The 12,571-nt window shown below is 41.1% G+C and overlaps 1 protein-coding gene across 7 annotated transcripts in view; it reads right to left on the bottom strand.

Annotated features, from left to right (window-relative positions):
* The window catches only part of NBEA (neurobeachin), an 831,523-nt gene that overhangs the window by 154,439 nt on the left and 664,513 nt on the right, over window positions 1-12,571 (bottom strand). For all 7 annotated transcript variants that reach the window (XM_039530859.1, XM_039530876.1, XM_039530902.1 and 4 more), the window contains one exon: window positions 11,425-11,527. In XM_039530859.1, the coding sequence (XP_039386793.1) occupies window positions 11,425-11,527 (103 nt within the window). The remainder of the gene's footprint in view (window positions 1-11,424; window positions 11,528-12,571) is intronic.

The raw sequence follows: 12,571 nt of genomic DNA, 5'->3' as shown, positions 1-12,571 counted from the left end.
CCCACCTTAAGACACTTTAAAGTGGCTGATTTTCAGAGGATGGTTGCTCAGCACTTTTTGAATATCAGGCCCCTTTAAAAGCGTCAAGTTGGGGATCCAAAAACATTAGTAATTGAAAATGTGAGCCATATATTTGCACACACAGATATTTACATACCTGCATACAGAGTGGACTCAATTTACAGAGCAGAGAATGAGCATTTGTATGCTTAATTTGAACGCACAGTTACCTTGACTTGTGCATATAAATTACCAGTGGTTTGCAAAAAATGGTGTTGCTTACAAATGCAAATTAGATATGCAATTGTCTGTGCAACTACCTGCACACTTATTTGAAAACCTGAGCATCCATCTCTCTACAGCAGCTGCTAAACTGTTGCCAGTTTTTATATTCTTATTTCTCTACAAAATCCAGGGAATCCAATGTACAATACATCTGACAAATATGCAGCATACAGCGCTCAGATTATTTTATATGTGATTTCCATTCTGTTGTGTGTTCCCACACACAGCCTTCTGAAACAATGTGAAAAACTGATTTAACATATTAGTAACTTATATTAAATTATACATAGATTAATAATTAGTTTGTAAAATGTAAGCTCAACCCCTAAGACACTGTGTGTACTATCAGACACAAACAAATATATTAATTAATTAAAATAAATAAATAAAATATTACTACTAATAATAAATAAAGATCAGTACAATCAACTAATTTTTTTTAGACTTGACCCAAAGTCCCCAAGGAATTCTCACAAATCTACAAAATGTCCACGAGTGCTACATTTTGCATATCTGATTCAACTGAAACACGTAGGAAAGCAAATGTACGCAGAGAGCTCCCTATTGACTATATATCTGAGGAATTTCAAAGAGTGTAAGTAATTTCAGCAGGGGCTGAAATAAATTATGCACAATAAATTGGTTCCATACCTACTTGTTTCAGGTAGCACAGGAAGAACCTAATGCTGTATGTTTTGCTAAATCCATCCATCTTTGATCAAACTACACCTCTTTTCGGAAATGCTATCACAAATGTGGAGATGATTATATGGATCTGCTAGCCTGGCTTTTTGGAAGATAGTAAATTCCCATCAGATCAATACCTTATTGTGCAGATTGCAGGCAGACCACTGATATATAGTAAGATATTCCAACTTTTAGAGCAGTACCATGTTCTAGACAGATTTACTAAATATCCTTATGACACTTTGTAGGAAAAAAGTTACTACATAAGTGTGGTAGAAGCTCTTTTATTCCATTCATTTTCCACTTAATTATCTCCAAAGCTGTCTGATACAAAATCTCCATAAGTACCTCACCAAAAAGACAACACCTGGGAAGAAAAGGCTTGGAAATATCACAGGCTCTTTCTGACTGAGGAACAGTCAATATTCACTCTTAATCAAAGCTGTAAAAGGCTATTTATGCTAAGATGACATCCAATTTGATTTTTTCCACCTCTCCTTTCACCAAAAGCAATGGCTACAACTAGCTGGATTGAGGTTTGGAAATCCGTCACTAAGTCACTGATGCAGAACATGTGGCAGCACTGAGCTGACAGTGAATTGAGTCACCATGCCAGCTGAAAGAGATGTTGTTCTTCATCAAGTGACTTCATCATTTGTATTTCCCCCACTAATAACTGGAGATACTGTTTTATATTATGGACTATGGCCCACACAATTTCAGCTTAAGGTGCAAGGACATCTTTAATAGTGAAGTACAATAAAGCATCTCTCATCAATTCACTTTGATTTTTGCACTCTTACAAATTAAAAGTTACTAAATCAAGTATTTCAATTCTGAATTAAAAGAAAGCTTCCAGGCTGTGACATTACAGTCTAAACAACTTGAAATAAAAACTGCAACAACAGTCTGCCCAATGGTACCAGACAGCTGCGCCACAAAGAAATTATCATCTTGGTATCAGATGTGAGACACTCAGAGCATGAAGAAACTGACTGTATCAGAGATGGGTGACCTTGGTCTCTAAACCAGAGGAAGCAGAGTGACCATAGTACTCAGGATTGACATGTAATGCTGAGTCCTTAGAAAACATGTGAACTTTATTGGTGCTTCATGGACAACTTTGAAACAACCACACATGCAATCATCACTATTAGTTATTGTTATAACATTTATTCATATGATTTACTGATAGTCACATAACATTTACTTGTCACATAACACATGAACCAGGGATCACCTAATTAAATTAATAGGCAGCAGGTTTAAAAACAAATGTAAGAGATGTTTATTCACCCTGTGCAGTAACTGTGGTTCTTTGAGATGTATCCCCCTAAAGGTGCTCCACTCTAGGTGTGCTTGCTCCCTAGGTGCTTCAGATTGCAGATTTTAGGTAGCAGGGTCCATTCAGCCCAGGCATGCACTGCCCACAGCCTCATGCCCTGCCCCAAGGCTATAAAGAACTGCATGGACAAACTGTCCTCAGTTCCTTATCTACTGTAGAGCCCATTGTAAAGAATTCCAAAGCAGAGGGGAGGAGGGCAAGTATTGGAGCACCCATAGAGAGAGACATCTCAAAGAAACAGTTACTGGACAGGGTGAGTAACCTTCTCTTCTTCTTTGAGTAGAGAACTATTGGTTCTCCATTCTGTGTAGGGGTGTGGCTTTGGAGTTGAGTGTAGTACTGAAGATAGAACAGGAGAGCCAAATACGGCATCAAAAGCTGCGGCATGAGTAACAAATGTATGAATGGACGTCCAAGTCATGGCTCTACATATTTCTGTGATGGGAACGTTCTTAAGAAAAAGAAGTAGAGCGGGATCTTGTGTTTGCTTGGTGAATAAACAGTCCTGAGCCCCCTTGGAGGCTGTGCATGTGAAGTCTCATGTGATTTATTACAAAGGTGCCAGCTGCCATATATCCCAATATTCATGGATCGGTAACTGGTTGAAAGATAGGAAACAAAAGGTAGGAATAAATGGTCAGTTTTCAGAATGGAGAGAGGCAAATGTGGCATCCCCCAGGGGCTCTACTGGGACCAGTCCTATTCGATATATTCATAAATGATCTGGAAAAAGGGGTAAACAGTGATGTGGCAAAAGTTGCAGATGATACAAAACTACTCAAGATAGTTAAGTCCCAGGCAGACTGTGAAGAGCTACAAAAGGATCTCACATAATTGGGTGACTGGGCAACAAAATGGCAGGTGAAATTCAGTGTTGATAAATGCAAAGTAATGCACATTAGAAAACATAATCCCAACTATACATATAAAATGATGGGGTCTAAATTAGCTGTTACCACTCAAGAAAGAGATCTTGGAGTCATTGTGGATAGTTCTCTGAAAACATCCACTCAATGCACAGCAGCAGTCAAGAAAGCAAACAGAATGTTGGGAATCATTAAGAAAGAGATAGATAGTAAGACAGAAAATATCGAATTGCCTCTATATAAATCCATGGCACATGCACATCTTGAATACTGTGTGCAGACGTGATCACCCCATCTCAAAAAAGATATACTGGAATTGGAAAAAGTTCAGAAAATGATTAGGGGTATAGAACGGCTTCTGTATGAGGAGAGGTTAATAAGACCGCAACTTTTTGGCTTGGAAAAGAGGGGAATATGATAGAGGTCTATAATATGATAGAGGGGAATATGATAGAGGTCTATAAAATCATGACTGGTGTGGAGAAAGTAAATAAGGAAGTGTTATTTACTCCTTCTCATAACACAAGAACTAGGGGTCACCAAATGAATTTAATAGTTAGCAGGTTTAAAACAAACAAAAGGAAGTATTTTTTTCACACAATACACAGTCAGGCTGTGGAACTCTTTGCCAGAGGATGTTGTGAAGGCTAAGACTATAACACGGTTCAAAAAAGAACTAGATAAGTTCACAGAGGATAGGTCCATCAAGGCTATTAGCCAGGATGGGCAGGGATGGTGTCCCTAGCCTCTGTTTGCCAGAAGCTGGAAATGGGCGACCGGGGATGGATCATGTGATGATTACCTGTTTTGTTCATTCACTCTGGGGCACCTGGCATTGGCTCCTGTCGGAAGACAGGATACTGCGCTGGATGAACCTTTTGTCTGACCCAGTATGGCCGTTCTTATAGCTGGAGACAATTTCTGGCTCATGAGTGAGGGCTGACTTGGATTGTAGAGACTAAATTGGCTAAGATTATGAACCTGTATGAAGGGAGGAATGCTTTAGCCGTTAATGCATAGAGGTAAGCTACTATGAACTTCAGACCTTGCTTGGGGGTTAAGGCAGACTTTCAGATGTTTAATTGTAGCACAGTCTAAGAAACAGGTCTATGCCCTTCTCAGTAGCTGTTGAAGCTTCATTGAAGGACTGACCTTTGAGCAAGCAATCATTGAGTTATGGGAAAATCAGAGTTCCTTGTCTGCGAAGATGAGCTGATACCACAGAAAGAACTTTTGAGAATACTCTGGGCATAGATGAGAGACAAAATGGGAGCACCATGTATTGAAAGTGCTCTTGAGACAGAGTGAAGTGTAGGTTCCTTCTGAAGGAGAGGTGGATTGCTATATGGAAGTAAGTATCTTGAAGGTTGAGGGCTGAGAACCAGTCCCCTGGTGCAATGATGGAATTATTGCAGCAAGAGTTACCATTTTGAACCTCTGAATCTTTACAAATCTGTTGAGTAATCTTGGCTCTAGAATAGGTCTCCAAGCACCATTTTTTTTGGAACCAGGAAGTACCTGGAATAAAATCCTTTCCCTCTGTGTTATGTGGGAACTGGTTCTATAGCACCCAGATTCAAGAAAGAGTCAATTTCCTGTTGCAAAAGGTGCTTGTGAGAGGGGTCCCTCGCAAGGGATAGGGAAGGAGTTGGTATGAGGGGAGGGAGGTAAAGTGGATGGAGTATCCTGTTGAAATGATCTCCAACATCTACTTGTCCACAGTGATATGTTCCCAGTTCTGATGGAAATGAAAATGGTGGTCACGGAAATGAGGCAGACATGCAGATTGTTGCAGCAGATAAGAATGGGGATGCTAACTGAGCACCTTGATCAACCCATCCAAATTGGTATTTTGAAGTTGTGGGTTGTGAAGGACATGCCTGAGAAGTTGCTGGTGGGATGAGATCTCTGTGCCGTTTGGGATTTACTGAATTCTAAATTCCCAGAGAGCACAAGGTGGCTCTAAAGTCTTAAGGTATGCAGGGATTCATCCATTTTTTCCACAAACAACTTCAATCTGTCAAAAGGAAGGTCCTCAACTGTATTTTGGACCTCCCTTAGGAAACTAGAGATCTGAAGCCAGGAGGCCTGCCTCATGATTATCGCCGTGGAGATAGAATGAGCAGATATATCAGCGGCACCCAGAGAGAGGCCTGCAGAGATGTTTTTGTGAGCAGTTGACCCTCGAAGATGATCACCTGGAACTGCTCCCTCTGGTCTGTTGGAAGATGCTCAATATATGCATTCAACTTTGAATAGTCAGTACAGCTGTATTTCACCATGAGGGCTTGATAATTGGCAATCTTTAATTGTCAGGTAGCCAGTGAGAATGACTTACACCCAGACAAGTCAAGATGCTTTAAGTCTTTATTGTATGGAGCCGATTTAGTATCATGATCTCTGCCATGATCATTCTCAGCATCAACCACTAATTCAGAGTCCTTGGAGAGACCATAATATTTTTATCTGCCTTCTTACAGGTGGGTGGTACTGGACCCGGGCTATGCCAAATTATTTTTGCAGGGTCTATCAATTCCTCATGAATAGGTAGCGCGATGCAGGCAGATGAAGTATGCAGAATGTCACGTAATTTATGCTGTGACCTCTTCCAGTGGAATTTGCAAAGAGTCTGCTATCTTTTTAATGAGGTCCTGGAACTGTTTATAATCATCAGCCAAGGACAGTGGAGGAGGCATGACAGCTTCATCTGAGGTGGGGGAAGAGATATTAGTTGTAGAGGTATTCGCTTTGTCCAATCTCACTTCCTGCTCCTCAAAGGTCTCCTCTTGTGGATCAGGAACACTAGAGAGGGAGGCTGGTGGGGACTGCCTGCTCTTCTCCTGGCGAGAAACAGTAGGGGTCCTTGAGATAAGCTATGCAATGGTCCCAATACTGCCACTGAGCAAGGGTGGAGGCACCCAAAGGTGGCCATATCAGCCAGGTGGAGAATGACTCACAAGGATTGCTCAACTCCTTAGAGGTCTCAGGATAGAGACTTCCTTGATAATGGAAGGGAGAGTGCTGGATAGAAATGTGGGAGACTGAGGAAACATCCCCATTGTCTTCCTCATCATCATCATCACTTAGTTGAGGTGGAGCAATTATAGAGAAAGGCAGAGACTCAGTCGGTACTGGGCAAATCTTCAGGGATTGAGAGGTGGGTCAGTACTGCAAGTGGGTCGGTACCGAATGAGAGATTCAGGTGTTTCTGTTACTGCCAAGTCCTGAGGAAATTGAAACTGTTGAGGTACTGAAACAGTGGACGGTACTAATGAGACAAGCTGGGCAGAGGTAACTGTGGCAGAAGGTGCTGATGGTATCAAAGGTCTCATGCACTATGATGAATGATCAGTAGGTGTCGGTCTGGTCTTTTGCAGAGCCAAAGTGCTGCGTACTGAGGTCCTAGTAGACTCTGTTGTTAGAAGAGTTGATAGTCTTCTCTGCGCCAGTCCAATCACCTGATGGTACCCATCTTTCAGAGCAGGAACCTTTAGAATCCTAGGCTTGCTTGTGGTCACAGTAGCTGAAGAACCTGCAGCCTTGTGGGTACCAAGTCGGAGATCAGTAGTTGCCAAAGCAGGACTGCTTTCTAGAGTCCTTTTGAGAGAATTCCAGGGATTTCCTCTTTAATGCTCTAGGGGAGTGTTGCACCGAGGAGGTGGAAGGAGTTGACTTGTTTGGAGATTGTTATATGGGCGGAGTACTCTGGTTGGAGTCAGAGGCTGATCAAAGCAAACTCTTCATCATGAGGAGATGTAAGAAAGTTCCCAGTTCCTTCTGGCCCTCAACTTTAATTGCAAACAAAAATTACACTTTTGGGGAATATGCGACTCCCCAAGGCAGTGAACTCACTGATTTGGGATAGCCTCTCAGCATGAAAGGCAACATTTAAACCCAGGAGAACTGTGGACACCCTCCCAGGGTTTACACTCCCCTGAAGGGGAGAAACAAAGAAAAACAGGTGGAGGGACAATGGTCCTTATCCTAAAAGTATAAGTAAAATCTTTTAAAGTTTTTTTAAATTATAAAATTACTACCACTAACCAACACAAAGAAAACTTGAAGAATTAACACTAACTATTAAGAATGATAGACAATTACAGTTAAGGTAAGCTCAACTCAGATGCTGCTGCAGCTCCGTCTCAGGCTGAGGCAGTTGAGAAGAAACTGGGAGTGGTTCACCTATCCAACTCTACATAATCTCGGTGAAGGGCACAAGGCTGCGGGGGGTCCATGCATGGGCCAAACAGACACTGCTACTTAAAATCTCTGATCTGACACACACGGGGCACAAGTGGACCTAGAGTGGAACACCCGTAGGGACTCTACTCAAAGAAGAAGGAAGAACTTCTTCACACAATGCACAATCAACCTGTGGAACTCATTGCCAAGGGATATTGTGAAGAAGTTACTCACCTTGTGCCGTAACGATGGTTCTTAAAGACGTGTGTCCCTATGGCTGCTCCACTGTAGATGTATCTTTGCTAGGCACAGGGGTGCAGATACACCTACAGTGGAGCACATACAGGGACACTACTTGAAGAAGAATGCCAAAAGTATAACTGGGTTCTAAAAATAATTAAATAAGGAGGATAGGTCCATGAATGGCTATTTGTCAAGATGATCTGGAATGCAACCCTATACTCTGGGAGAAATAACAGGATCCAAGATTTTAAAAATTGACATCTCTTTTATCCTCAATTAACAGGTGCCCAACTTGGGACACTTCAATGGAACCAGATTTTCCCAGGTCACCCACCTGGGAAAATCTGGTTCCATTGAAGTGTCCCAAGTTGGGCACCTCAGTACTTTCTCAAAATTAAGGTGTTTCAAGATGGGCACCCAAAAATTCAGGCATCTGAAATCACTAGTCACTTTTGTCCTAGTCATGGCTAGAAATGTGTGAGGAAGGAAGAGTATATATCTTGTTCATTCCTATGGCTGTTGGCATTTTTGTTTTTAATTATCTTATTAACGCTATACATCCCTGCTCTGTAGGTGAGGACCTTAATGACTGGGCTATTGGCTGTTCTGGAGTGGCCTCTATTTCACTTCAGCCATCAGGCTATAGAGCATTGTGCGGTGGGTCTCTCTCAATCTCTCTTTTTGAAGCTGTTCCACTTTGTCCACAATGCTTGCATAGTCATTGGGCCAGAAAAAAAGAGTAAGAAAGACTACAGCCTGATGGTTGGGGCGCTCACCTTGGGTGAGGTGGAACACCTGGGTTCCAGTCCCTGCTCCAGTGCTGGGATTCAAACCCAGGTCTCCTACCTTCCAAGTGAGTGCCTTAGCCATGGGGCTATTACATAAAGAAGGGGGCAGGCAGCATCACCACCTCTTCCTCCTCTATTTTTGTGACTCTTGCCCTTCATTTCCTTTGCTTTTATTAAGAATGCTCAAAATGAAACATTTTGTTTCAGATTAAAATGAAAGGTTTTGTTTGACCTGAAACAAAATTTTTCCAACTTTTTTGATTCACCAAAAATCCAGAAAAAAATTGGTTCAACCCAAACCAATTGTTTTCCCCAATATTTTTGAATAATCAGCAAACTGAAAATTAGTTATTTGCACTTTCAGGACCTTAATTTTATACCTCATCCTCGTTGTAACTCCTGGTAACACAACGTCTTCTGATACCATATTGCATTGATTCAGTGCTGGTTAAGAGGTAAGAGTTTCATGTACTGAATTACTACTACTACTTCCTGCCGCACTTATATAATAAATAATTATGGACAACATTTGCAAATTTGAGTGCCTAATTCCATATTCAGGTACCTTAATAAAAGTGACTTATTTTCAAATATGCTGAGAACCTGCAGCTTCTACTGACTATGTTTGGACATCACTTCTGAAAACCAGGCCTCTTGTAATAGGGACCAAAATATAGTTTTAGGAACATAACTTTAGACATCCAAAATTAAAACTGCAGGTGTATAACGTTTAGGTTGGGCTAAAAGCTACTTTGTAATGAAGTTAGAACAGTTATAGTGCAATTTACATCATCCTGTTAAGTACTGTAGGACTCAGTAAAACCATGCAGCTGAACTACTGTACTATAAATGTTCTCCTTCATTACAGGTTCTCTCATATTTCCAGATAATGACTTTATTATAAATATGGCCTGATTTTTTAATGGAAGGTTGAAAATATTTGCCAATATTATTTTCACATTGCATTAGTGAATTATGTACATATAGTTTTATAAGATTATGACAAATACTCCAACAAAGTGCACAGCTAAAATACGTGAGTTGTGTATTTAGGGAGATAGATATGCATGGATCTGAAGACTGCAACAGGGCTGCCCAGAGGGAGGGGCATGTGGGGCAATTTGCCCCAGGCCCCGGGCCCTGCAGGGGCCCCCACAAGAATATAGTATTGCAACTTTTTCTTATGGAAGAGGCCCCCGAAATTGCTTTGCCCCAGGCCCCCTGAATCCTCTGGGCGGCCCTAGACTGCAAGAGAATCCTTAGCCTCAATCAGTAGTGGGCTTGGTTCTTTGGAATGATCACTTCCCTGCTCCTCCACCCAAGACAGCATTATACTTTCTCCGCTCTCCTCCCACATTGAGCTGTAGGGTTTAGCAGCAATTAGGAAAATCACAGATTCCCCTAGTACTGTACAAGGGCTTCAAGGGCCTATTTAGGCTCTGTAGCTCAGAGTGTGCTAATAATGGAATCTGCCACTCCCAGATCACATGTGTGCATGTATTGCATACCAGATCATTAACAAGTCTTCTGTCCCGGCTTACAGAAGACATTCAGGATTCAGGCGGGTGATGGAGGATGATTGCTCTCTGTGGCTAATCCACCTGAATACTCAGTGTGGGAGTAAGCATTTTATCTGGCATCCTCCCAGAAGAGGTTGGGAGAGGACAAAAGACCCAGGCTGCACTCTGTAAAGGCAGAGGAGGGAGCAGACTTGGAGTATCAGAAGCTAAGACTGCAAAGGAGGGAAAGTCTGGAGTTGGACTGAGGCTAGGGTGGCCAGGTTTGACTCTAGTGACCGGACACCCAAAGTCCGGTTACTGCAGGCAGGGGAGGTCGGGAGGCGCTGGGTCATCACCTGTGCTAGCCCCTACTCAGCTGGGCCTGCCTCCTATCTTGTCGGGCAGCTGCAGCTCTCAGTCCCAGAAAAGCAGGCGAGTCCCTCCTGACCCAGGTGGGGAGGGTGGGAGGGGAAAAGCAGTAAGTGACAGGAGGAGGGGAGGAGAGGAGTGGAGTCTCAGGGGAGAGGCAGAGCAGAGGCAGGGCCTCAGGGAGAAGAGATGGGCAGGGGAGGTTCCTGCACTCCTGGGGTTTGCAACCCTAGGAGGCCTGGATATGAAGGCAAAAGAGCATCACTCCCTGGCGCGAGGGTTGGTGTATGCATGCAATCAGGCCCCAGAAAATGCCAGAGGGAAAGATGAACATTGGTCTTTCCACAGAAGACAACAGCTGGTAGGAATGATGGGGAATTTTGAAGGAGGGTGAGTTGTCTCAGAGGCTTAGTGGAACTCTTCACATAATGTAGGTAATGGAAATGGAAGGCTCCTCTGTTTGTTTTGACAATGCAGTGAACCTACGTGCAATTTGTTAATGCTTCGAGCTGGTTTTACCATGTATTTTTATACAGCATGTAGATTTGTAAACTTGAGCCCTGAGTTTGCATATTTTTAAATGTATTTCCCTCTTAATCCTAGAAGCAGGAGAAGAATAATTTAATATAATTAGAATAAGAGGGGGAAACTTGGAAAGTGCAAAATACTTTATATACTGATGGATGGTAAAACCAAAACCAAAAATGTTTTTTGCCACTGGAAGAGGCAAAAGAACCCAAGCAAAACTGTTTGGCAAAACCAAAACATGCCCTACCTCAGTTCATGTCTTTAGTTTTAATACTCAAACAGCACATCAATTTTTGCAAAAATGTCACCTCAAAAACAAACAAGCACACAGTTCTTTCAATGTTTAAATAACAAACAATTTCAATCAGCTTTATTCTGTTTGTTTACTGGAGTGTGCTCATTTGCTAAAATGTTAAAAAAATTGCTGATTTAAAATACTTTTATATAATGCTGGTTTTCTATAACAACATATCACATCATTAAGTTAAATATATTGCTGCTCAAGGGACCCTGAAGTGATGGGAATTCCAGACCCCTTGCAGTAGTAATGTTTTAATATTCACAAATATCAAACATTCTGAGTCTGCAAGCATATAAACACAACACAGCATAAAATATTTTAATGACATTACCTTGCTTGTGGCAAACCATAGCTGGTCCCCACTCCAACACGAGGTAAGCTGTACACAACTTTTTTTACTGTTGCTTGGTCAGGAAAATTAAACATAACCGAGGCTGTGATAAGAAGAAAAAAATGTGATTTAAAACACCAGAAATATTTTTCATTAATTTGTGTGTGTCCAGTAAAATTGATGTTTACCAACTTTTATTGATAAAACTCTAATCCTTCCAAGCCCAGCTATATTCAGCATGAAGGGAATTTTTCCCCTCAAAAGACTGGTGGAACAGTGGTGTTTTAACACTTTACAGTAGAGAGTCTAATAGGTGCTACTGGTAATATTATGCTTTTGTGGTAAAATTATTGTATATGGTTGCTGTGTGTGCATTTGGGGATTGCGTTCTGGAGACTCACTTAGTGGAAAAGATTTTTCTGGTTTGTCAAAATGGCAGGAGTCCGCTGGAGGTATTGTATCGCAAACGTGAACACAGAGCTGGAAATGAGATAGCTATGGTATGCAGTGAGTATTAAAGTACAGATGGGCTTTACTATTGTACACAGTTTAAAGCATCCCTAAGTCTGAGTTCAGTTCTTCACATGAGAAATGCGTTGGTTAGGGGATTTTGGTCTTTTTCCATTGGGTTGGATTCCAAGTTAGTTTCTGTCACTTTGGGAGATCAATATGTGCAGTATCACAGAAGTGGTATGAAAAGTGATTTACTTTCATATAAATTCTGAAACTCTACATCTTTATTTATTTCAATAAAGGTTGTGGGCCAATCAAGCTAACTAGACATTGTGTGGAGCAAACTTAGCCAAATAATTAAAAAAAACCAATTATTTGACAAATGTCAACTCTTTTACTGTTTTTGAATTATTCATGAACAGAACTGCAAATATTTCAAATTTATTCATTATTCAAAATTATTCACTTTTTTCAACAAATAAATTCTAGCTCAGAAGATCTTTCGTTAGCAGTTCATTGTGAATTATCAACATTTGTGCTGTTATTGATTAGCTATGTAAATTACATGCTATTGTGTTCACTAAATAGGCAACTTGGACAAATAACTACAATTTTCAAATTGTATTTTAAAATAGTGAAATTTTCAAATTTTACTGTTAATTAAGCAATTTTAAAAAATCACTTTTGGCATATA

This window comes from Mauremys reevesii, linkage group 1 (assembly GCF_016161935.1).
Source record: "Mauremys reevesii isolate NIE-2019 linkage group 1, ASM1616193v1, whole genome shotgun sequence".
Classification (NCBI taxonomy): Eukaryota; Metazoa; Chordata; order Testudines; family Geoemydidae; genus Mauremys; species Mauremys reevesii.
This window is presented reverse-complemented; position numbering and strand designations above follow the sequence as displayed.